Source organism: Mirounga angustirostris, unplaced genomic scaffold, assembly GCF_029215605.1.
Source record: "Mirounga angustirostris isolate CCGP_5_RB_7025 unplaced genomic scaffold, mMirAng1.0.hap1 SCAF_7, whole genome shotgun sequence".
NCBI lineage: Eukaryota > Metazoa > Chordata > Mammalia > Carnivora > Phocidae > Mirounga > Mirounga angustirostris.
In genome coordinates, this window is record NW_026991715.1 from 30,532,892 (window position 1) to 30,556,183 (window position 23,292).

A 23,292-nucleotide genomic window follows, 5' to 3' on the forward strand; every position below is an offset into this window, starting at 1 on the left:
CCACATTCAGATAGGATGATCAGAAGGGTCTCTCTGAGAAAGAGATAATTGTTATAATTATATCTGAGTTTTGAACAATGAGGAAGATATAACCAGCAGAGATTTTAGGGAAAGGGATCAATAAATTCTCTGGGTTGGGCACTAAAGTGGAGTGTTGAAGGAACAGAGAACCAGGCAGTGTAGTTGGAGATCAGTGAGCAGGAGTGAATTTGGTGCAAGATGCATTTGGAGAGGAAGGCCAGACCATGCAGCACCCTTGTAGGCCATGGTTAGTAGTTTGGGTTTTAAGTACTTTAAAGGCAAGAAGATGTTGGTGGTGGTCTGCCTAGATCCCTTTACCAGTTAGGCAATTCACATCCTCATCTTCTGCGGGTGTTGGTTGCTGAGGGCTCACTGATACATCCTTTTCCAGAAATTTGCCTCTACCAATGGGAGCTGCTTTGCCCAGAAATGCCTGGGAGATTATGCCACCCCCTTGGGGGCAGCCTGCAAGTAATGACTGACTGAGACAGATGCCCCTTGCTTCAGTATGGGGCATGCATGTAGTGCTACTCATACTCCACAGCCCCCCCACGAGATCAAGCTGAAGTTAGGCTTCACTGAAACCACTTCTTAGCGCCTTCTCCAGCTTCTGCCCCTCATGGCAGGATTTTCCTGAGATCACTCACTTGCACAAGGACCCTCATCTCAGGCTCTGCTTCTTGCAGTGCTAATTATTAGACTGTGAGTTCCCTGAGGGCAGGGACTGCACCTGTCTTGTTCACTTTTAGATGGAAGATGTGAGTGGGGCATAACACAATCTGATTACTTTAAAAAATTCTGTAACTTTAAATTGTGTGTGTGTGTGTGTGTGTGTCTTTTAGGTACAACATGACTGTGGCTTGGATTATTTAAGTGAAAGGATCTCTATTTGGCAAAGATTTTCATCCACAATTATACTTACAAAAATCTCCTTCCATCAAGGAGTTTGCAAGTGACCTTAGGCAGATGAATGTTAATAAAAGAATAATGCATTATGGTACATAATGGGAGGAATATATAAAAGATCAAATGCTTATTAAGACTCCGAATCCATATATGAGCATTTAGTACAGAAATAATGAGAGTTAGTCTTTAGCTTAATCACTGGAGTTAGTCACAGGTCCTTAGGGGGACTATAATTTCTAAGATCTGTTTGACTCTGGGATAAAAGTGACAATTTGAAAATGGCTCTCCTGTTCTTTCCACTTTGGGTTTATCTAATTTGCATCCATTTCTTGGAGGCATTGGGGATTTATGTTTCTCTCTTGAATGCTCCTCAAATTCCTCTCTTCTTGTTAACATCCAAATCAGAATGTAATAATAATGACTCTGACTATTTTAACAAATGCAGCACATGATGAATATCAGGATAGTTAGAAAAGCTAAGGCCAGGTAGCCCAGGAAACATGATAACTGGGAAGAAGAAAAATGCTTTAAAGGATTATCCTTTCATGCAAATATTTATATAGTGAAAGAGCTGAACAAAAGGCAGCAAAATAACCAAAAGGCAGTAGTTTTCTGTTGTGATAGCCATGCTTTGAGGATCTGAAATCTCTTTTGCAAAAGCATAGTGGTATCTGCTCTTCAGAGGAAGTTGTGTCAGATGATTCACAGCAGGCCTGAGGAAGGGCAGAGAGGAGACTTCAGGTGCTCTGCTTTTCCCTCTTAAAACTGAGCCAGTAAGGATGTGGGGGCAGGCCAGCAACCCAAGCTACTGAGTGGAGGGAGCAATCCTGAGATCCACTGTGGAACCGTCAGTGATCTGAGCTCCCCTTTGGAGGACAAAGGCCCCATGGTCTCTCCCCATCAGGGGCATCCTGGCAGTCACCCATCTCTCTGCTCCATCCCTAAGACTTCCAGGCCAGAACCAGTGTTAGGGTTTCTTTAGATAGTAAGAGTTCTCTTGCAGAGGTCCAACCCCAGAGGGACACAGGTCATCAATAGAAAAAACGGGGGTGGTGGCCTCATACTTCGAGGCCAGCGTGAAACATCATCTGAATTCTATTATGAGGACTTTTAATCACAAGGGGAATTACATTGGTTGGAAAAGGATTAAAGCCTATGACTTTGCACTTTACATCCATCTTTTCATTTACTCAGCAGGGAGTAATACTCTGTGTGTATACATAATGTGGAGCGTGAGTATTTTTTTCTGTCTTCAGAGACCAACATGGTTGAGGAGGGGTCCCACCTTCCAGGAGCTCAGTTTTTTTGAAAGCTAGAATCATGAAAGCCTTTAAAAAACACATTTCCTGGGCTCCCACCCAGAAGAATTGGATTAGAAACTCTGTGGGCTCTCAGATGATTTCACTGTGCAGCTAAGTTTGAGAATTTAGTTCTAGAGGGATACAGTGAGTTTGAGTTTGATCTAACCTTGGATTTGGTCTACAGAGATGTAATACGTCCTTGGAGAACTATAATCCCTGCCTCCCAAGATTTATAGTTAAGGGGTTATGGCCTACATTCTGAAAACTATTCCAGAGATCCTCAACACAGGATGATTTTGTCCCCACTCTTCCCCCAGAGGCATTCGAGACTATCTGGAGACATTTTTGGTTGATAAGGCATGGGAGGAGAGTGCTACTGGCATCTAGTGGGTAGAGGCCAGGGATGTGCTAACTATCCTATAAGGCACAGCATGGTGCCCCTAGCAAAAAATTGACTGAAAATGTCAATAGTACTGAGGGTGAGAAATCCTGGTTTAGTCTTTTTGTTTTTAATTTAAATTCAAGGTAGTTAACATATAGTGTAGGATTGGGTTCAGGAATAGAATTTAACGATTCGTCACTTACATATAATCCCCAGTGCTCATCCCAACAAGTGCCCTCCTTAATGCCCATCACCCATTTAGCCTATCCCCCCCCACCTCCCCTACAGCAAGCTCAGTTTGTTCGCTATATTTAAGAGTCTCTAATAGTTTGCCTCCCTCTCTGTTTTTATCTTATTTTATTTTTCCTTCCCTTCCCCTATATTCACCTGTTTTGTTTCTTAAATTCCACATGAGTGAAATCATGTATTTGTCTTTCTCTGACTGACTTATTTTGCTTAGCATAATACCCTCTAGTTCCATCCATGTCATTGCAAATAGCAAGATTTCATTCTTTTTGATCACTGTGTAATATTCCATTGTATATATATACTACATCTTCTTTATCCATTCATTAGTTGATAGACATTTGGGCTCTTTCCATAATTTGGCTATTGTTGATAATGCTGCTATGAACATTGGGGTGCATGTTGCCCCTTCAAATCAGCATTTTTGTATCTTTTGGATAAATACCTAGTAATGCAATTGCTGGGTCGTAGGGTAGTTCTATTTTTAACTTTTTGAGGAGCCTCCATGCTGTTTTCCAGAGTAGCTGCAGCAGCTTGCATTCCCACCAACAGAGGAAAAGGGTTCCCTTTCTCCACATCCTCATCAACCTCTGTTGTTTCCTGAGTTGTTAATTTTAGCCATTCTGACCAGTGTGAGGGGGTATCATTGTGGTTTTGATTTGTATTTCCCTGATACTGAGTGATGTTGAGCATCTTTTCATGTGTCTGTTGGCCATTTGGATGTCTTCTTTGGAAAAGTGTCTATTCATGTCTTCTGCCCATTTCTTAACTGGATTATTTGGTTTTTGGGTGTTGAGTTTGATAAGTTCTTTATAGATTTTGGATACTAACCCTTTATCAGATATGTCACTTGCACATACCTTTTCCCATTCTGTTGGTTGTCTTTTAGTTTTGTTGAGTATTTCCTTTGCTGTGCAGAAGCTTCTTATCTTGACGAAGTCCCAATGGTTCATTTTTGCTTTTGTTTCTTCTCTTGCCTCCGGAGGTATGTCCAGTAAGACGTTGCTGCGTCTGAGGTCAAAGAGGTTGCTGCCTGTGTTCTCCTCCAGGATTTTGATGGCTTCCTGTCTCACATTTAGGTCTTTCATCCATTTTGAATTTATTTTTTTGTGTGGTGAAAGAAAGTGGTCCAGTTTCATTCTTGCATGTCGCTGTCCAGTTTTTCCAATACCATTGGTTGAAGAACCTTATTTCTTTTTTTTTGTTTTATTTATTTATTCATGAGAGTCAGAGAGAGAGATAGAGAGAGGCAGCAGCAGAGGGAGAAGCAGGCTCCCCGCCTAGTAGGGAGCCCGATGCGGGACTCGATCCCAGGACCCTGGGATCGTGACCTGAGCCAAAGGCAGACGCTTAACCATCTGAGCCACCCAGGCGTCCCGAACCTGCCTTTTTTCTATTGAATATTCTTTCCTGCTGTGTTGAAGATTAGTTGACCATACAGTTGTGGGTCCATTTCTGGGTTCTCTGTTCTGTTCCATTGATCTGTGTGTCTGTTTGTGTGCCATTATCATACTGTCTTGATGATTACAGCTTTGTAATACAGCTTGAAGTCCAGAATTGTGATGCTTCCCGCTCTGCTTTTCCTTTTCAACATGATTTTGGCTATCCAGATTTTTTTCTGGTTCCATACAAATTTTAGAATTTTTTGTTCTGGTTCTGTGAAAAATGCTGGTGTTATTTTTATTGGGATTGCATTAGATGTGTAAAGTGCTTTAGGTAGTATAGATATTTTAACAATCTTCATTCTCCCAATTCATGAGCATGGACTGTTTTTCCATTTCTTTGTGTCTTCTTCAATTTCTTTCATAAGTGTTCTATGGTGTACAGTGTAGTGTTCTTCAGTGTACAGATCTTTTACCTCTGGTTAGGTTTATTCCTAGGTATCTTAGAGTTTTTGGTGCAGTTGTAAATGCGATTGATTCTTTGATTTGTCTTTCTTCTGCTTCATTATTGGTGTATATAGAAATGCAACAGATTTCTGTACATTGATTTTATATTGTGTGGCTTTGCTGAATTCATGTATCAGATCTAGCAATTTTGGTGGAGTCGTGGAGTCTTTCTGGTTTTCTACATAGAGTATCATGTTGCCTACAAAGAGTGAAAGTTTGACTTCTTCCTTGCCTTTTTGGATGCCTTTTATTTCTTTTTGTTGTCTGATTGCTAGGCTAGGACTTCCAGTACTATGTTGAACAACAGTGGTGAGAGTGGACATCCCTGTCATGCTCCTGACCTTAGGGGAAAGGCTCTCCGTTTTTCCCCAGTGAGAATATTAGCTGTAGGTCCTTCATTTATGGCCTTTATGATCGTGAGGTATGTTCCTTCTATCCCTACTTTCTTGAGGATTTTTATCAACAAAGGATGCTGTATTTTGTCAGATGCTTTTCTGCATCTATTGAGAGTTTCTTGTGGTTCTTATCCTTTCTTTTACTAATGTGGTGTGTCATGTTGATTGATTTGCAGATCTTGAACCACCCTGGCAGCCCAGGAATAAATTCCACTTGATAGTGGTGAATAATCCTTTTAATGTACTGTTGGATTCCATTAGCTAGTATCTTGTTGAGGATTTTTGCATCCACGTTCATCAGGGATATTGGTCTGTAATTCTCCATTTTAGTGGAGTCTTTGGTTTTGGAATCAAGGTAATGCTGGCCTCATAGAATGAGTTTGGAAGTTTTCTTCCATTTTTATTTTTTGAAAGAGCTTCAGAAGAATAGGTATTAATTCTTCTTTAAATGTTTGGTAGAATTCCGCTGGGAAGCCGTGTGGCCCTGGGAGACTTTTTTTTTTTAATTTTATTTATTCATTTGAGACACACAGATACAGACAGAAAGAGAGAGCACGAGCAGGGGGAGAGGCGGACAAAGAGGGAGAAGCAGGCTCCCCGCTGAGCCAGGAGCCCGATATGGGGCTTGATCCCAGGACCCTGGGATCATGACCTGAGCTGAAGGCAGACGCTTAACCATCTGAGCCACCCAGGTGCCCCTCTGGGAGACTTTTGATTACTGATTCAGTTTCTTTGCTGTTTGTAGGTCTGTTCAAATTTTATATTTCTTCCTGTTTCAGTTTCCAATTTATATGTTTCTAGGAATTTATCCATTTCTTCCAGATTGCCCAATTTATTGGCATATAATTGCTCATAATATTCTCTTATAATTGTATTTCTGTGGTATTGATGATCTCTCCTCTTTCATCTGTGATTTTATTTGGCTCATTTCTCTTTTTGATAAGTCTGGCTAGGGGTTTATCAATTTTGTTACTTCTTTCAAAGATCCAGCTCCAAGTTTTGTTGATCTGTGCTATAGTTTTTTTTTATTTCTGTGTCATTTTTTCTGCTCTGATCTTAATTATTTCCCTTCTTCTGCTGGTTTTAGGCATTATTTGCTGTTCTTTTACCACCTCCTTCAGATGTAAGGTTAGGTTGTGTATTTAAGACTTTTCTTGCTTCTTGAGGGAGACTTGTATTGCTCTATACTTCCCTCTTATGACTATCTTTCCTGCATCCCAAAGGTTTTGGACTGGACTGTTGTTTTCATTCTCATTTGCTTCCATGTATTTTTTTATTTCTTCTTTAGTTTCCTGGTTAACCCATTCATTCTTTAGTAGGATGTTCTGTAACCTCCATGTATTTGTGGTTTTTCCAGATTTTTTCTTGTGGTTGACTTCAAGTTTCATAGAGTGGTGGTCTGAAAATATGCATGGTTATGATCTCAGTCTTTTTGTATTGGTTGAGACCTGATTTTTGACCCAGTATGTGATCTGTTTTGGAGGATGTTCCATGTGCACTCAAAAAGAATGTGTATTTTGCTGCTTTAGGATGAAATGCTCTGAATATATCTGTTAAGTCCATCTGATCCAGTGTGTCATTCAAAGCCATTGTTTCCTTGTTGGTCTTCTGGTTAGATGAGCTGTCCATTGCTATGATTGGGGTGTTAAATCTCCTACTGTTATTGTATTATTATCAATGAGTTTCTTTAAGTTTGTTATTAATTGATTTATATATTGGTTGCTCCCATATTGGGGACATAAACACTTATAATTGTTAGATCTTCTTGTTGGATAGAGCCCCCCCTTCATTATGATATAGTGCCCTTCTTCATCTCTTATTAGTCTTTGGTTTAAAATCTAGTTTGTTTGATATAAGTATGGCTACTCCAACTTTCTTTTGAGGTCCATTAGCATGATAGATAGTTCTCCACCCCTTCACTTTCAATCTGGAGGTGTCTTTGGCTCTAAAATGAGACTCTTGTAAGCAGAATATTGATGGATCTTGGTTTTTTATCCATTCTGATACCCTGATTTGATTGGAGCATTAAGTCCATTTATATTCAGAGTAATTAGTGATAGCTATGAATTTAGTGCCATTGTATTACCTGTAAAGTTACTGTTCTTTTTTTTTTTTTTTAAGATTGTATTTATTTGACAGAGAGAGACACAGCGAGAGAGGGAACACAAGCAGGGGGAGTGGGAGAGGGAGAAGCAGGCTTCCCGCGGAGCAGGGAGCCCAATGTGGGGCTCGATTCCAGGACCCTGGGATCATGACCTGAGCCGAAGGCAGATGCTTAATGACTGAGCCACCCAGGCACCCCAAGTTACTGTTCTTATAGATTGTCTCTATTGCTTTCTAGTCTTTGTTGCAAGATCTTTCCTGCTTAAAGGGTCCCCTTTAGTATTTCTTGCAGAGCTGGTTTAGTGTTCATGTATTCCTTTAGTTTTTGCTTGTCTTGGAAGCTCTTTATCTCTCCTTCTATTTTGAATGACAGCCTTGCTGGATAAAGTATTCTTGGCTGCATATTTTTTTTTGCATTTAGCATGTTAAATATATCATGCCACTCTTCTGGCCTGCCATGTTTCTGTGGAAAGGTCTGCTGCTAACTGATGTGTCTACCCTTGTAGGTTAAGGACCTTTTATCCCTAGCTGCTTTCAGAATTCTCTTTATCTTTGTATTTTGCAAGTTTCATTGTGATATGTCTTGTTGTTTACCTGTTTTTGTTGAATTTGAAGGGAGTTCTCTATGCCTTTGGACTTGAATACCCGTTTCCTTCCCCAGATTAGGGGAGTTCTCAGTGATAATTTGTTCAAGTAAACCTTCTGCCCCTTTTCCCCCTGCTCGTGTTCTTCTGGGACTCCTATGATGTGGATATTATTGTGCTTTGTAGAGTCACTGAGTTCCCTAAGTCTTTATTTGTGATCTATCTTTCCCTCTTCTTTTTCAGCTTCATTATTTTCTATAATTTTGCCTTCTATATCACCTGTTGTATCCTCTGCTTCTTCCATCCTCATTGTGATTACATCCAGTCGGTTTTGCATCTCAGTTACAGCATTTTTTATTTTGGCCTAGTTTTTAGGTCTTTATCTTTGCAGCCAGGGTTTCCCTGGTGTCTTATATGCTCATTTCAAGCCCAGTTAGTATTCTTAGACTGTTTTTCTAAATTCTTATTCAGATATATTGCTTATATCTGTTTTGAGCAAATCCCTGGCTGTGATCTCTTCTTGATATTTCTTTTGGGGAGAAATCCTCCTTCTTTTCATCATGTCTAGTTTCTGTCTTTTGTATATTAAGAAAGCTTGTTCTGTTTCCTGGTCCTGAGATTAATACTATATTAAGAAGGGGTCCTACACTGACCAGGGCCTGGTGCTTCAGGAAGTGTTTGTTGTGTATTCAGTGTGTACTCTGCTGTTGTGTTTTGGTTGCTCTTTCCCACAGGTCAGTCCTCTGCAGAGTTCCTCCTTGCTTGCAGTGGGGAGTGTTTGGACCTTAAACTAGATATGCTTTGACTTGTTTGTTAAGATAAACCTGACAAAAAAAATTTAAAGAAGAGCCCTGATCCAAGAAAACAAAAAAGGAAAGGGAATAAAAAAGTAAGTAAACAAAAACTATAAGCCTGATTCTAAAGAATAAGAAAGAAAGAAGAAAAAAAAAAAAAAAAAGAAAAAGAAGCCTGATCCAAAAAAAACAGGAAAAGGAAACAAGCAAACAAACCAACCAAAAACAAGAAAGTCTAAGCCTGATACCAAAGAAAAGAAAAAAAAAAAAAAGAAAAAGAAAAAAAAGCAAGCCTGGTCCTATCCCATGAGAACTGAAGCTGACTCTTGAGAGCACTCTTTGATCAACAGACCTGGTACATGTGGGGGGGGGTCCCGTGTTGGTCTTCTGGGGGAGAGGCCTGCTGGGCTGGCTCACAGTCAGACCTGCCCTTGTAAAGATGCTCCTGCCAGTCAGGGGGGTGGGGTTTGGTTTAAATGACCTCAGCCTCTACTGGAAGTTCTGTGTTTCTCTCTGAAGTCCGACTGTGCTGGTGGCTGGGGGTGGAAGATGGCATCACCCCACCCTCTTGTCCCCAGGTAGGGGAACTCACGGCCACTGCTGTTCAGGAGGCCCTCATAGAAGAAGTGTCCTCTCCTGTGTCCCAGGCTTTCATCAGATCCTTGCCTTCAACCTGTCTGTGCCTGGCCGTCGGCATGCCTGGCGCCACAGTTCTCCTATGTTTGTCTCTGGCTAGTGGCTGGGATTCAAAACTCCAAATCTTAAAAGGCCTGGCAAGATGCTGACCCACTCCCCTCCCCCAGAGAAGAGCCTGGCAGCGCTGTGCCAGACACCGTTCTGTCCCAAGGAAGCAGTCACATGACGTAGGACCCAGGCATGGTGACTGGAGTCTGTTGTGACACGCAGTGAAAAGCTGCGGCCAGGTTATCTGCCCTCTGAGTGCCTCTCTGGCCCTTGCTGCTGAATGGCTGCTGGATGGCTCCTGGCAGGCCTTCGGTGCTTGGAGAGGTAAAATACCCTCTTACAAATGTACTTCAGGAAGGGAAACGATCTCTCCCAGTGCGACCCAGGTGATCCCCACACCACAGCGCCTTGTGTGAACCCTATGCGCTGCTCTCTCTCGCACTCTCTCCAACTCTCACTGACCTCACTTCGCAAAAAGGGTTCCCTCCCCTTTGTGGGTCTCTGGCTTTTCTCTCTCCCAGTTCATGGCCCCGAACCTCACATCTACCATGTTCTCTCCCTCCAATTGTGTAGATTGTTTTCTTAATCCTCAGATAATTTCCTAGTTGTTCAAAATGATTTGATGTTATCTAGCTGTGTTTGAGGGACGAGGCAAGCTCAGGGTCCCCCTACTACTCTGCCATCTTAATTCCTCCCTCAGTCCTGGTTTAGTTTTAAGGATAGTTCTACTTGTAAGGCCAACATGGCAAACAGCTTCCATTAGCTAACATTTATTATGCACTTGCCATGTTCTAGCTGCATTATGTGTGTTAAGAAACCCTGATTATTTTTTATTAGGTATTATTTGTGCTCATTATAGAGATAAGGAAACTGAGGCCCAGGGATGAGATAATTTGTCTGAAGTCACATATCTAGTAGGGGAAGGATTTAGGACTTGAACATGCACAGTCAGGCTTCTAGACACAACATTGTACTGCTGCCCAACAGGTTCTGTTTTTCCTCTGAGAGTTTTTCCAGGCAGAAAAGGGGTACATGTGTACTTGGATTAGTCCTTCTTAAGATTTGCTGCTTGAGAAAAACAAAACGTCCTTTTCCTATGCAAAAGATAGCCCCTCTGGGCTGAGAGATTCATGGACATTGATAATTTTTGTGCCATGTGGTCAGGCTAGGGCTATGGAAATGCTGAGAGGAATCCCCAAAGAAGATGCTGATTGATGCTTTCGACACCAGTGGATTCCAACAGTGTTTGGCAGCTGCTGGGCATCCTGCGGCATAGTTTGGGGTAGTGCCTGACCAGCCAGACTGTGTTTTTGACAACTCCGATCTTCTTAACTCTGAGCATCTGGTAAAACGATGCCTCAGCAGGAAAACACAGTGGGAGAATGTCTGCTTAGAGCATGTGAGTGTCTGAATGGACTCTCAGACGTCCTCTAGAAAGCCCTGGTGTCCCCAGGTCCCCTTTGCTCACTGTCCCCGTGCTCTATGCAGACAGAAGAAATGAGACAGAACCCCAGCAGAGGTCATCTTCCCTCTCTCTAGTGTCCCTCCCCATGGTCACTGCATTTGGGTGAGGGGTTTCAGCCAGCTGTGCATTTGTTGCTGGGCCTCATTGTGTCTTTTAACACAAATTTCATCCAGCAGGCTCTTGAGCATTAGGGTCCACCTTATCTGGGAGGCTGCTGCAGGCCAGCAGGCTAAGCAACTTAATGCAAGCCACAGACTTAGTAACTGGAGAATCTGAGCAGGCAGGCACTCAACTGTAACACTGTATTTCTACCCAACACATTCTGTTTTCTTCTGGGAGTTTTTCCAGGTAGAAAAATGGGTCCATTTACAGCATGGCTGTAAAATGTGCACAAGGTGGAGATTTTTGGAAGAAAAAAGCAAAGGGACTTCTGCTGTGGTTAGAGGTCCTGGCCCAGCTTTACACAGAGTGGTGATGTGTGGAATCGCCCCCTCCCCAGCACACCCCATCCTCCTTGGCATTATTCTCTGAGAGGAACCTGTGTACATTTTATGTACTTCTGGGCCCCAAGTCTATGAAAATATGTTGAAATGAAGTTGACAGCATGGAATTGAGGTTCATGGAGGACATTGATTATGTGTGTTATCATTTTTATGTTTTTGATCTTGGTAGAGATTTTCTATTTTTATTAAGAACACTGGCTATTGGCAAAGAATTTACCACCTTCCCTCTTGGCTGGGCTATTGGCTCTACTGCTCAGCTCTCTCTTCCATCTCCCATGGAATTTTTCCTCATTTTTTTTTCACTTTTTTTCAGGCTGCTTTCTATCTCAGAGGGTGATTCTGCTTCCTATTTATAGAGAAATTGAGGCTATTAATATGACTTCCTTCAACTTTTATCCTTTTGGTAGTTATTAGTGCTATTTGCCAAATAGCTTCATTTTTTCTCTCCTTTCAACATATGGCAGCGTTACACTTCCTGGCTTCTCTTATGGTGTTGTGGGTGATGTGACTAATTGTTGACAGTGAGTTGTAAGTGGGAAGAATGTGTGTCACTTCTAGGTGGAAGCATTTCCTTGCTCATGTGGGACTCTCCATCACTGGAGTTCCCTTTGACAGGGTGGGACCATTGGAGAGGGTAGCTGTCCTATCAGCCTGGATTCCTGAGTGAATTCTCTTCCAAGATGGAAATAGGATGAGCAATAAATAAGCCTTCTTTCATTAAAAGCCACTATAACTTTGGCTTTGCTTGTCAACAGAGCTTAATGACGCCCGTCTTTATTAATATCATGTCCCTTTTGCCCAACAACTATGCTGCATCCATACCCACCCTGTTTGCCTTCTAGCTTTTCTCAGAGGAAAAGCTGTCTCTGCATCTTTCCTCATCTTTACAACTACTTCTCATTAAAGTTCTCTAGTGGCTTCCTCTTATTCTTGAAAAAAGAATGAGAACAAAATTCTTTAGCATGGTCAATGAGCCTTTCTGCATGGTCTGGTCCTTGCCTGCTTCTTTACATTCATCCCATGCCCCACTCTTCCCTATGCCTTCCAACTCAGCCACATTCACCTTCTTTCAGTTTCTCTTATATGCTATGTTTTCTCTTACCACAGGGCCTTTGAATATGCTTTGAACATGTTCTCTCCTTTAGAAATGTCCTCCCCACATCTGGTTAACTTTTTATTCTTTAGCTCTCAGAGCAAGTGTGACTTCCTCAGAGAAGCCTTCATTGACCTCCCTGATTAGGTGACAGCTAATTTTAGAAGTTATAATATCATGGTCTTCTCTTTTATAATATTCCAAATCCAACATCACAATTTATTGGTGTGATGTGTTGATTAGCATCTGTCTTTCCCATGATGGCTGACATCATGTCCTTTTCATTCAGCACCACATCCCCGTTTGTTAGCACAGTATGCTTTGTAGGCCCTCACTGAAAGCTTGTTGAAGGCATGAGTGAGGATATGCAGCCATACTGTCCAGTGTGGTACCCACTGCCCACAATCAGCTTTGATATTTGAGCTAATTCATTTAGAAAATACTAAGAATTCAGTTCCATAATTACCTTAGCCACATTTTCAGTGCTGGCTAGCCATGCATAAGAAGCTAGCACCTACCATGTTAGACAGCAGAAAATAGAACATTTGCATCATCACAGAAAATTCCCTGGGATAGTGCTGCCAGGACAAAGTCCAAGTGGCTGTGTAATGAAACACCCTCAAGGATTTGGTTCTGAGAAGCTTTCCAGTGTGCTCCTTTCCCACAGTGATATGGCCACAGGGAAACACTTGCCCCCCTCTAAACATAGCCCCATCCATGCCACTCTTCCTCAGGTATCTGACTTCTCAGCTTTCACCTCCTTCTGCCTAAATTGTCCTCCCTTGCTTCTCAGCTAAATTGACATCCTGTCCAGCACCTCTCATCCTTTTAGCCCTGTCTCAAGCATTTCTGCTTCTGGGAAACTTTTCCTGGGGTCCCGACTGAGCTGGTCACTGCTTCCTCTGGCCTTCACGCTGCCACTTCCTGTTTCTGTTTGTCCTGCTCAGACAAGATTGTAACAGTGGTTCACACTTCTCTCTCCTTTGCCTGATGAACACCTCAAGGGTGAGGCCTAGGTCTTGATCTTCTAAGTCTCCCCCGTGCTCAGCATAGAGTTGGTGGTGTAGTGGACACAGTGAATGTTTGTTCAATGATGCCTAAGTAAGTGAATGAAAATTATAGGGGATATTATTTCCTTAGTACAATGGTGTGGAGAAAAATGGAACTGTCTTAGTAGGGTTACTGAGGGCCCTCCTTTCATTCCTTCTCCCTCCCTTTGTCCTCTCCCAGGGCTTTATTTCATGTGAGACTAGCTTTCTGAGCCAGGAATCACCTAGGAGCTTGGTGGAGTCAGGAATGGGCACTGTTTCAGAGTCTGGAAGGCTCAGCAAAGTGGAGCTGCTCCTGTAGGAGAGTGGGGAGTCTCATCAGTTGGGAGGAAAGATGGCCAGTGCCATGCTTAGGTTCTACAAACCAAGCTGCAGGACAGGACACTAGAGAGCGGGGTCCACCTGCAAGTCTGAAAGTGACTGTTGTGAACTCTACTTTGCTCAGCTAGCAAAGTGCAGAGGCTGCTGCTGCTACGGTCATAGCATCCCTGTCCCCACCTTACCTACCACCTGATGGCTCCTTGAGGGAGGACTGTCATACCCATCTTGGGATGCCCAGCAGGCTGATCAATGTCTATAGAGCTCACAGGCAGTGGCTGAAACAACTTGTCAGACTGAACTACCCCCTTACTGGTGATAATTGCCTGATAATAGACATGCTTTCTGCAGTGGGACTAATGTAATTTTGGACAAAATATTCATGTGTTCTCCTTTTTTTTTTTTAAATAATAGATCTTTGCTTAGTTATGTCCAAAGGAGCCTCCACCTCCTCTCTAGGTAGAATTAAGGCTTCTGTTGTGCAAAATAGCACCTTCTGGGTCCCTTTGTCCCATTCTCCTGTGGCATTTGAGCTTGAATGACACGTCTACAAAGTTCTTTCAGTGACTAGGAGATTTATATGACCCCCATATAGACACACCTGGAGTTAGGAAGAAGCAAGGGATGATGTAGGGGAAAGAAAGGAAAAGAACATCCCTGTGAGCCTAGAGATGAAGAAGCAATCAAGAGGAGAGAGAGGGAGGGATGAAAGTAAAGGGTTCAGATGTGCGTCTTCAGTTAGTCAAGTTGAAGAGAGCGCCAAGGATTGAGTCTGGATCTCTTTGACCAGCCACTCAGCAATGACCACATGCTAGACACTGGGCTCCCTTTACGGGTGCAGCCTGGGTCCAGCTGAGCCCAAATGGATCTTGAGACTGATTTCGACTCCCTGTTGGTGGAGCTGGAAGTCCCTTAAGCATTTATTTAGAGCTGATATGCAGAGGGAGTAGAGTGCCTTTAAGAAAGATATTAGGCATGGTTCCACGGGGCCAGACATAGAAATGGAGAAGACAGCAAGATGTCTGCTAGTCACATTGGCCCTGAAGGAGAAGACCAAGGCCTATATATGGCGGGCTGCAGGCCAAAGCTGGAGGGATTGGTTTCTTTATCCATGAGGCCCAAGTAGAGTTGCTTCTGAGATTACGTGTGACTCAGCATGGGGAGAGAAGTCCCCTTACTTCTTCATAAGGCAGCCTTGGCTTCCAAAGGGACCGTAACCTGTTAGGGCTGGGATGGACTGAGATGGGTGCCAGAAGTGTGTTTAGTAACATGAACACGGGCTCTAAGCCAGCACAGTGTGTGTAGTGTACTGCTTCGTCTATACCCACAGGCTGATGGGCCCGATGCTGTGTGAGGCACACTTTTCCCATTCGATTTTTACCATAATCCTATGAAGTGGGTATTATTATCCAAACTTTATAGATGAGACAAGTGAGTTGTACAGAGGCTAAGTGACTTGCTCAAGTGACTCCATTAAGTGGTTAGACCAGGATTAACCTCAGAGGGCACCTTCTGAGCCACTTTTCCAACACTTTCTTCTAAACACAACGATTAACATCGCAGATGACACATCTGCCTGGGTTTTGGGGGAGGCTGAGCTACTCTCTTAAAACAGAAGTCATGGAGAACAACCATATCCTCACAAGGCCTTTTGTCTTTTCTGGAAGGATTTTAGACGATAATGACAATGTCCTTACCAAGGGGAAGTTTCTAGCATTTTCTAGGGAGAAGACAAAGGACAAGCTAGGGAATATCTCTGGAAATAGAAAGACCCCCCACCCCCCAGTTACAAGGAAGGGGGACATCACTGAATCACAGCAATGATGCTTCCCTATGGAACTCCAGAGAACTTTACAGTTTGCAGAGCATTTCCTCTCATATGAATTCATTTGAAGGTTCACAGAAAATGGAAGCAGAAGCTTATATGCTCATTTTGCAGATGGGGATGAGACTCAGAGCTTCAAAGACTTGCCCAAGACCACATGGGTAGTAAGTGAAAGAATCATGCTAAAGATCTGGTTTCCTGACACCTACTTCATGATTCTTTTCTTTTTACCAGGTGGTCCCTTGTGCAATGGTGGGATAATTGTCTTGAGCTAATGGAGGCTGACATTATGACTGAGCCAGCCAGACGACCAGACATTAGTGTGGTGCCTGAAGAGAGGCAGACATTCAGGTGAAGGACCTGATCCAGGGCTCATTACCAGCAAGGGTGGCACCCACTTCATTTACATCTGTGTGTTTCATGGCTCATATAGGCTGATTCTACATTAGAGTTACCCAAAGACTTTTACATGGAAAACGAGTTTCATCAATCTTCTGTGAGAAAGAGTTCTGTGGTCAAATAATACATATTGTACCCTTTTTCTTTTAATTGGAGGAGCAATGCATGTTAAAGCTCTGTAATGTCTTTAAGCAAAGAAATCTGTTTGACTCTACTTAATTCAAGATCTCCAAATTTATTTGAACAAAACACCATTTTTTAAGGTCTTACTTAGTAGCGGCCCATGAAACTGCCAAGAACAACTAATTTGCTTTAATTACTGAATTAATGGTTTGATTTGATATCATGTGGGCAGAGACCTAGGAATTTTTTATGGTTCTATATTCCAGCCTTAAAGCTATTGTATATATCAGGTGTAAAGGCAATGTATTTATAAATAGGCTTTGATGCTAGTCATTTCATAACTCAATGACCCAGGGTTAGATTGTGCCCCTGGAAGCGTGCTAAAGTTCGTAAATTAAAAATGAAATCTCATTATAATATTAATACATCTTTTTTTATTAATACATCTTTTTAATATTAGGTGTTTTCACTATAATTCATGATAGAATAAATGTCAAGGAAAACTCTATGTCTGTCTGCTGTTACATAATGATAAACATGGTCTGAGAGAATTTACCCATTGGAGGTCTTTAAAATGAGCAAGGCTGACTTTTTATGCAGGTTGTTTATCATCTTCCCACCTATGGATTGCTGCAGACACTTGACATTCATGAGGGATATTTCCTGAGACCTTTATGACTCTCCTAATTGGCAAATATCACTAAATAATTTCCCTCATAAAACCTTTTTATTGTGTCGCAAACTGTCATGTTCATGGAGTACTCTACTTTCTCTTCTCATTCATCACTGGACCTGTTTTGTACTTAGTGGTTGACAACAAGAGGGAACACGTAGCTATGGGGTGGTGGCCAGACTTCTGGACTAGCTGACTGATCTACCCTCACTGACAGTGTTGCTAAGAGGTTTGGATTTGTTTCAGAAAAATGGTGAATGCTTGCATTTTATGGGCCATTAGAATTGCTCATGAATAGCTGAAACTGCAAATATAAATTTGCTGATGCCAAGCATCTCCTGTTCTTTGGGTTTTCAAAGACATCTTCACCTCCACGCTGTGCTCCTTCCCTGTGCTGGGAGGCAGGAGGGTACTCCGGCTTTGGGAAGGAAGGAAATACTTGTGGTTCTGGAAACTTAAGCTCATCTTTACCACTGCTAAACAGTCTCCATAGCAGGGTTTGTGTGAACTCCAAGGCCATGGGTATCTCAGCAGCTTCTGGGTTAGAATGCTGTGCTTTGATGAAAAGCCTCATTGAGCTCTTGGGGTTGCTGAAAAAATGAGAGTTTTCCTGAGCCAAGAAAATAGGGTTGTACTTGAAGCTATAGCCTGCTCCCTCTCTTTTCATAGCCCTATGCTTTTGAATGGTAATCAAAGGCCCCATTTCCTATGATTTGTCCACTTTGCCTTTGGGACCCAGAGTCTTCAGATAAAGCTATTTTTCTTAGATTTTTTTATTATTATTAAAAGTAAGAGGGCAGGAAGATTTTTTCAAACTTGGAAGCTCTCACTAGATGAATTCTACAAATATATGTGGTTTGTTGAAGGATGGTTCCCTCCACACAAATTGAGAAAAGTACGAGGAGAAGTGTCCAGAGGTCAGTTTGGGGGCATTGAAAATACCCCCAGTATTGACCCTGTGAAATAGCTGGAAAAAAATAAAAAGCTTTAAAGGCTGATCACCCATTTTGCTTATGTGCAAAGCACAGTGATATTGAAACACATGGATCTTTGGAGCTCTGCTGTTTTCATCAGGATGGATGACATCATCTAATATAAGAGCAGATTCTAAAGAATCCAGAATACATCCAAAGTGGAGACATAATTGACTTTTGCTGCTTAGGACTTCAATCTGACTAGCCACTGTGGGCCTGAGGGCTACTGGGTGCCAGTGGCCATTAAAGACACCTTGAGGTTGAGTGAGGAGGTGGGACGAGCTTACTCCTGTGACAAGTCTCCTTGAGCTTCCTACTAAGTACTTGCATAAGACTTTAGAGTGAAATTCCTCTAAGGCTCCCAGACCCATGGATCCCACAAAGCCTCCAAACTAAAACATTTTCTACACAACAAGTCCCCAGGCACACAGAACTCAATCAGTGTTATTGACAGACCGGAGTGATGTGTTTCTCGTGAAAACTGGGGAATTGGCCTCCTCGCTGGGATGTCAGGTCACGTTGTCCCTGCCAGTTGTTTGGAGGCTGAAAATCTCCTCTTTTGTTTTCCAGGCTGAAAGCCTGTTCCTGGAATTATAGTCATGCTACCTTTCTCTTGGTGGGCTGGGGAGTGAAGGGAGGGGTTCGCTGAGGAGCTCTGAGCAGTCCTGCAAGGCTGGCCATTCTTTGTCTAGAGAGTAGTTGGGTGATTGGTGTTTTCATGGTCACCTTGTGGGAACGTAAAATATGCATGAGCCCAAAGCGAGGCCAGCCACCCTGCAAGGCAAGAAGGCCTGGAGAGGTGGGGAAGCTTACCTTCTTGACTTCATATTTAATGGCGAGTTTGATCCGGCTCAGACTTGGACGGTGGTGGTCGGACCAGACTTGGAAGTTCACATCACCATTTAAAATCGCTTCCACCTCTTCCGTGTCTCGGCATAGGTCCAGCACGCCCACCACAAAATCCTTGCATTGCATAGATAACTTCCTGTAATCGTTCTAACAGAATAAAGAGAAATCAGGGGTATGTCACAGGAGGCCCACAGATCGGCTTGCCCAGCACAGCAGCGTGGATCAGTAACTGTCCACCAAGTGTGTGCTTACGGAGAACATTGGAACCAGGGCTGCACTGTGTCCAGAAGGCACAGCAGCCTAGAGGGCCTCTTCTAGGGATTGGTCATGGTGGGCTCCGCGGGCGCCACCTGCATCTGAGTCACCGTGGGTGCATGCTAGAGCTGCAGATTCCCAGGGCCTCTCACAGACTGACTGAGTCAGAATTCCTGTGGAGGATGCCCAGGCTTTGTCCTTTCACCTTGTTCTCTAAGTGATTCTGATGGCTGCTACACCCATCCTGGCTCTTTCAAAGCAGCAGTTCTTTGTGCCCAGTTCTGAGAGAGGGGGTGATAAAGAAATGAACTTGGAGACTGGAAATAACCCTTCACTCATTTACCACCCATATAGAGTGGTAACTGTTCTATACAGGAAGTTTACTGGAAAGATATGGCTGATAGGCTAAAACTGGAAAAAAAAAATGTACACAGGTGTACTTTCTTTTTAGGTGCTGGAAAATCTGCTTGTAAATGATAAATTTAAAAATCAAATGTAATTTAAATCTAACAGGATCCTTTCTCACCACACATCCTTTTGTATGGCAAATTTTGGCTCCTTAAATTACTTGCCTGTTGAATAAACATTTTTAGACCTTGACCTTTGTTTTGTTTTGTTTTGTTTTTTAATGAGTTGCCTCTGGAGTCCTCTGTTCTCTTCCCTAGGCATACCTTTCAGAATTATCTTTGAGAGGCTGCAATTCCTTTCTGAGTGACATGCCAGCTTCCCTCTCCCCCAAGCAGATTGCTTCAGTTCCAGACAATGATCCAACATGTTGGACAAAAAAATGTTTCGGGTCACCCTCATACCACTACTCCCCCAAAATATTTTCCTCTAGAGGTTTCTTTGTTAGTTTCTTAGTTGAAACAAGTCTATTCAGAAAGGACACCGAGAGCCAAATGTCACTTGTAATGTTAATGTCAACAGCCTTCAGACTGGTAGATAGTGGTTGGTAAATAGGAATGCAGGTTTGCTTTTCCAGAATTTGGATTCCTGAGTAAATAGGTGGGAGCCTGGCAAACTGTAGAAGCTTGGCCATTTTTCCGAATTAGTGATTCTTGTCTCCTTCCAGCACTACTGCGTCAGGATGTCACTGTGTATTAGAGAAAGAGGATGGTAAGTGTTTGTTTGCTAGGAAGAGGACCAAGAAAATGTTTTCTGACAGGAGTGGCCACCCTTCATTTTTATATATAATTTAAGGAGAGGAAGGGAAATTCTGGGTAAGAAGATGACTGTTCAGCTCAGGCAGACTGTCATGGAGAAAAATTCAGTGAAGATGCTTGGAGTCTTCTAGGTTTTGACACAGAACTGGGTGGTGAGATGAAGAGCTGTATTCTATGCTCCTCCATCCTTAACACCCCTCCCTCCCAACTTCCCTCCCTCTATTCCTTCTCTCCCTCCTTGTTGAGGGCCTACAATATACTAGGCAATGAAAAATTGGCAATGAAAAGGGTAAATGTGGTCTCTGAGTAGTGTGGGGGTAGAGGCTAGGGATCCACTGTCTGGATTGCATAACAGTAATGCTAGGTAAAACTTGCTCACGGCATATTCCAGATAGGATATTCTGAGAGCCCTGATGAACCAGGGGTGGGAAACTCAAGGGACTGGGCTCAGCAAAAGGGACCTGTTCAACTCTGGCAGTCCTGCTGCTGCAACCCAGGGGTCCTAAGCCTCTGGCCCCCACTCCGTCACCTTTCTTGTCTCTGTCTCGAGAAGAAGGAGTCTGTGAATATTGTTGCCTATTCTTGGTAAGACAGACACTTCCCTGCTAGTTAGACATGACCTCATCCCTTGGTAGAAACTCCTGCCTAGAGCTGAGTGCATGGATAGATGCAGAAAAGAAGTGGAAAGGGCCTGACCCAGTCCATGGCCCAAGCTCCCCATGCTAGGAACATCAGATTGTACTGCCCTAGAGCATCTGCACGTTTCTGGGCTCAGCACAGTTCAGCACACAAGATACCATCCTGAGATTTTAGCTTCCCTGGGCTCTTTCAGCTAGCTTGGCCATAAAAAGGGGGGCCCACCAGACAGAGCAGCCAAAGCATGTAGTTTGCTTTTGCCTTCTGCGTTAGACAGAGTCTGGGAGGCAACAAACCTGGTGTATGCAGATAGCTGGAAGAGTCAGAGAGAACCTGGGCCTGCCGGGAAGACAAAGATGACATGGATAAGGACAGCTGCAGGTGGTGGGGTTGGCCATGGCCAGGCCCAGGCTTACCAGAGAGGACCACAGGTGAATGTCTCTAGGGAATTAGGATGATTGTGATTTATTGGGTCAACCCTGAGCTTGGTAAGCCTTCTGGGTCATACTCTCCCAACTTTAGTTGGAGGTAGATGAGACACACACCCAGGCGTTCACAAGTACCCTTTTAAAAATAATTTAATTTTCTGCAAGTTAAAGTCTGGCAGTCCCAATGGGTGACAGATGTTCTGCCTGCAACATCTCACTTAATCCTTATAAAAATCTCATGATGGAAGGACTGTCAGCATTTCCCACTTAAAAATGAGGAAACTGAGACCCAGAGAGAGAAGCAAACAGGCTGAATCCACTTTTCCTTCTATTTGTAACTTACTCATGTCTGGATCACTCTTAACTTCCCTGAAGATTTCAGCCCCTGTCTCACTGCCACTCTCCCAACATTGCTGTTGTTATTCGTGGTGGTTTCAATATCCAGGAACATGACCCTCCCATTACTCTGCCCTCTCATTTCCTTGACAGTGTCTTTCCTAGTGACCTTCTCCTCAACTCTTAACTCAGCCACTCTTACTTATTCGTCATAACCACAGCTCCTTCATGACCCCACCTTCAACTCTCCCCACTCTGACCACCGCCTTTCATATGTTGAGCTCACTCCCTCTGGGACCCCAATCCCAGCAATCCTTTGATTCTACCAGAGCTACAAGGCTTTGATTATACCTCCCTTTTACTGGTTTTCATTCCCTTTAGGGGCCTCTCTCCCTCTTTGCAGTGCTTATCCTTCATGGCAATTGCTAAAATCATTCCTATACATATCATCAACTCTCTTGTCCTCCTCTTATTTCATCCTTCTTACTGGACAAAAGCCTGACCTTAGTTGAGTCTAACTCTCCACTGCCCTGTTCCTGCCTCTGCATAGTAAATGTGGCTGCACAACACACAACCGCTCTGATCAGGCATGCTATCAACTACCTCCAACCTCGGGTACCCTCCCTCTCTCCTAACAAGTATTGCAAACCTTCTCCTCTCTTCGGTCTTCTGACACCTCCCCTTCCTCCTAACTCTCAAAGGAGGACCTTGTCTCCCATTTTGCTTGGAAAATAGGAGTCATCAGAAGAGAAGCACCACATGCTGACATGCTCACATATTCTACCTTCATGCATCTGCATTCATGGACTACTCCCTCTTTTTGCTGTGGATGAAGTGTTCTTGCTCCCATCTAAGGCCGTCTCCTCCATTTTGGTGCTGGATATCAGCCCCTGATGCCTACTCAAGCACAGGGCTCCTGGAACCTTCCCTTCTTTCTCCTTCATTGTCAATTTCTCCTTTTCCCTATTGGCTCAGTATAAAACATGCTGCTATTCTCTCATCTTAAAAAAGAATTTCTCTTGACCCCACTTTCCTCTCCAATTACAACTACAATTTTCTGTTCCATTTTATAGCAAAGCTCCTCAGTTGAGTTGTCTACACTCATTGTTTCCACTTACCCTCCCGGCATTCTTTCCTACTCCATTCAATAAGACTTTCACACCCACATCCACTTTCTCCACTGAGATTGTTCTTATCAAGGTCACAAGTGACTTTTATGTTCCCAAATCCAGTGGTTGGTTCTCAATCCTCATACTACATGACCTATCAAGAGCTATGACATAGATGATTACTTCCTCCTCTCTGGTACACATTTTTCACTTGGCTTCCAGCCTAATATGCTCTTTTGTGTGTTTTTCTTCCTGAATGACTACTTTTTATATTCTTTCTGGATTTATTCTCTTCTCCTTGATATCTTAATTTTGGAATGCCCCAAAGATGTGCCCGGTCCTTTGAATTCTCCTTTTATCTACTTACACTCATTGCCTTAGTGATCTTATATAAGAGCATTAGATACCATCCATATGCTGATGACTCCAGAAGTTACATTTAGCACATCCTTCTCCTCAACTTGACTCATATATCCACTTGCCAAGTTGATATTTCTACTTGGATGCTAAATTGTCACTTCACACTTAACAGGACTAACTCTGGATCTAGCCTTCTCCACCTTATTTAGTTTCCCCCACCCTTTCACTTGCTTAGGACAAAAAAAAAAAATCTGTCCTAATTTGCTATAGTGTATTCTCCATATATCAGTTGGAGAGATACTTAGAAAAAGTAGTCAGATCATGGCACTCCCCTGTTCAAACCCGCCAACAGTGTCCCATCCACTCAAAGTAAAAGTGGAGTTGTTATGTCATCCTATAAGGACATGCATTTCTAGCCCCTCCATTCTC

At 43.0% G+C, this 23,292-nt stretch overlaps 1 protein-coding gene across 1 annotated transcript in view; it reads right to left on the reverse strand.

The window, feature by feature from the left end:
* The window catches only part of TRPC7 (transient receptor potential cation channel subfamily C member 7), a 139,239-nt gene that overhangs the window by 79,365 nt on the left and 36,582 nt on the right, over positions 1-23,292 (reverse strand). The window contains exon 2 of the mRNA XM_045889344.2: positions 18,541-18,723. Coding sequence (XP_045745300.2) covers positions 18,541-18,723 — 183 coding nt within the window. The remainder of the gene's footprint in view (positions 1-18,540; positions 18,724-23,292) is intronic.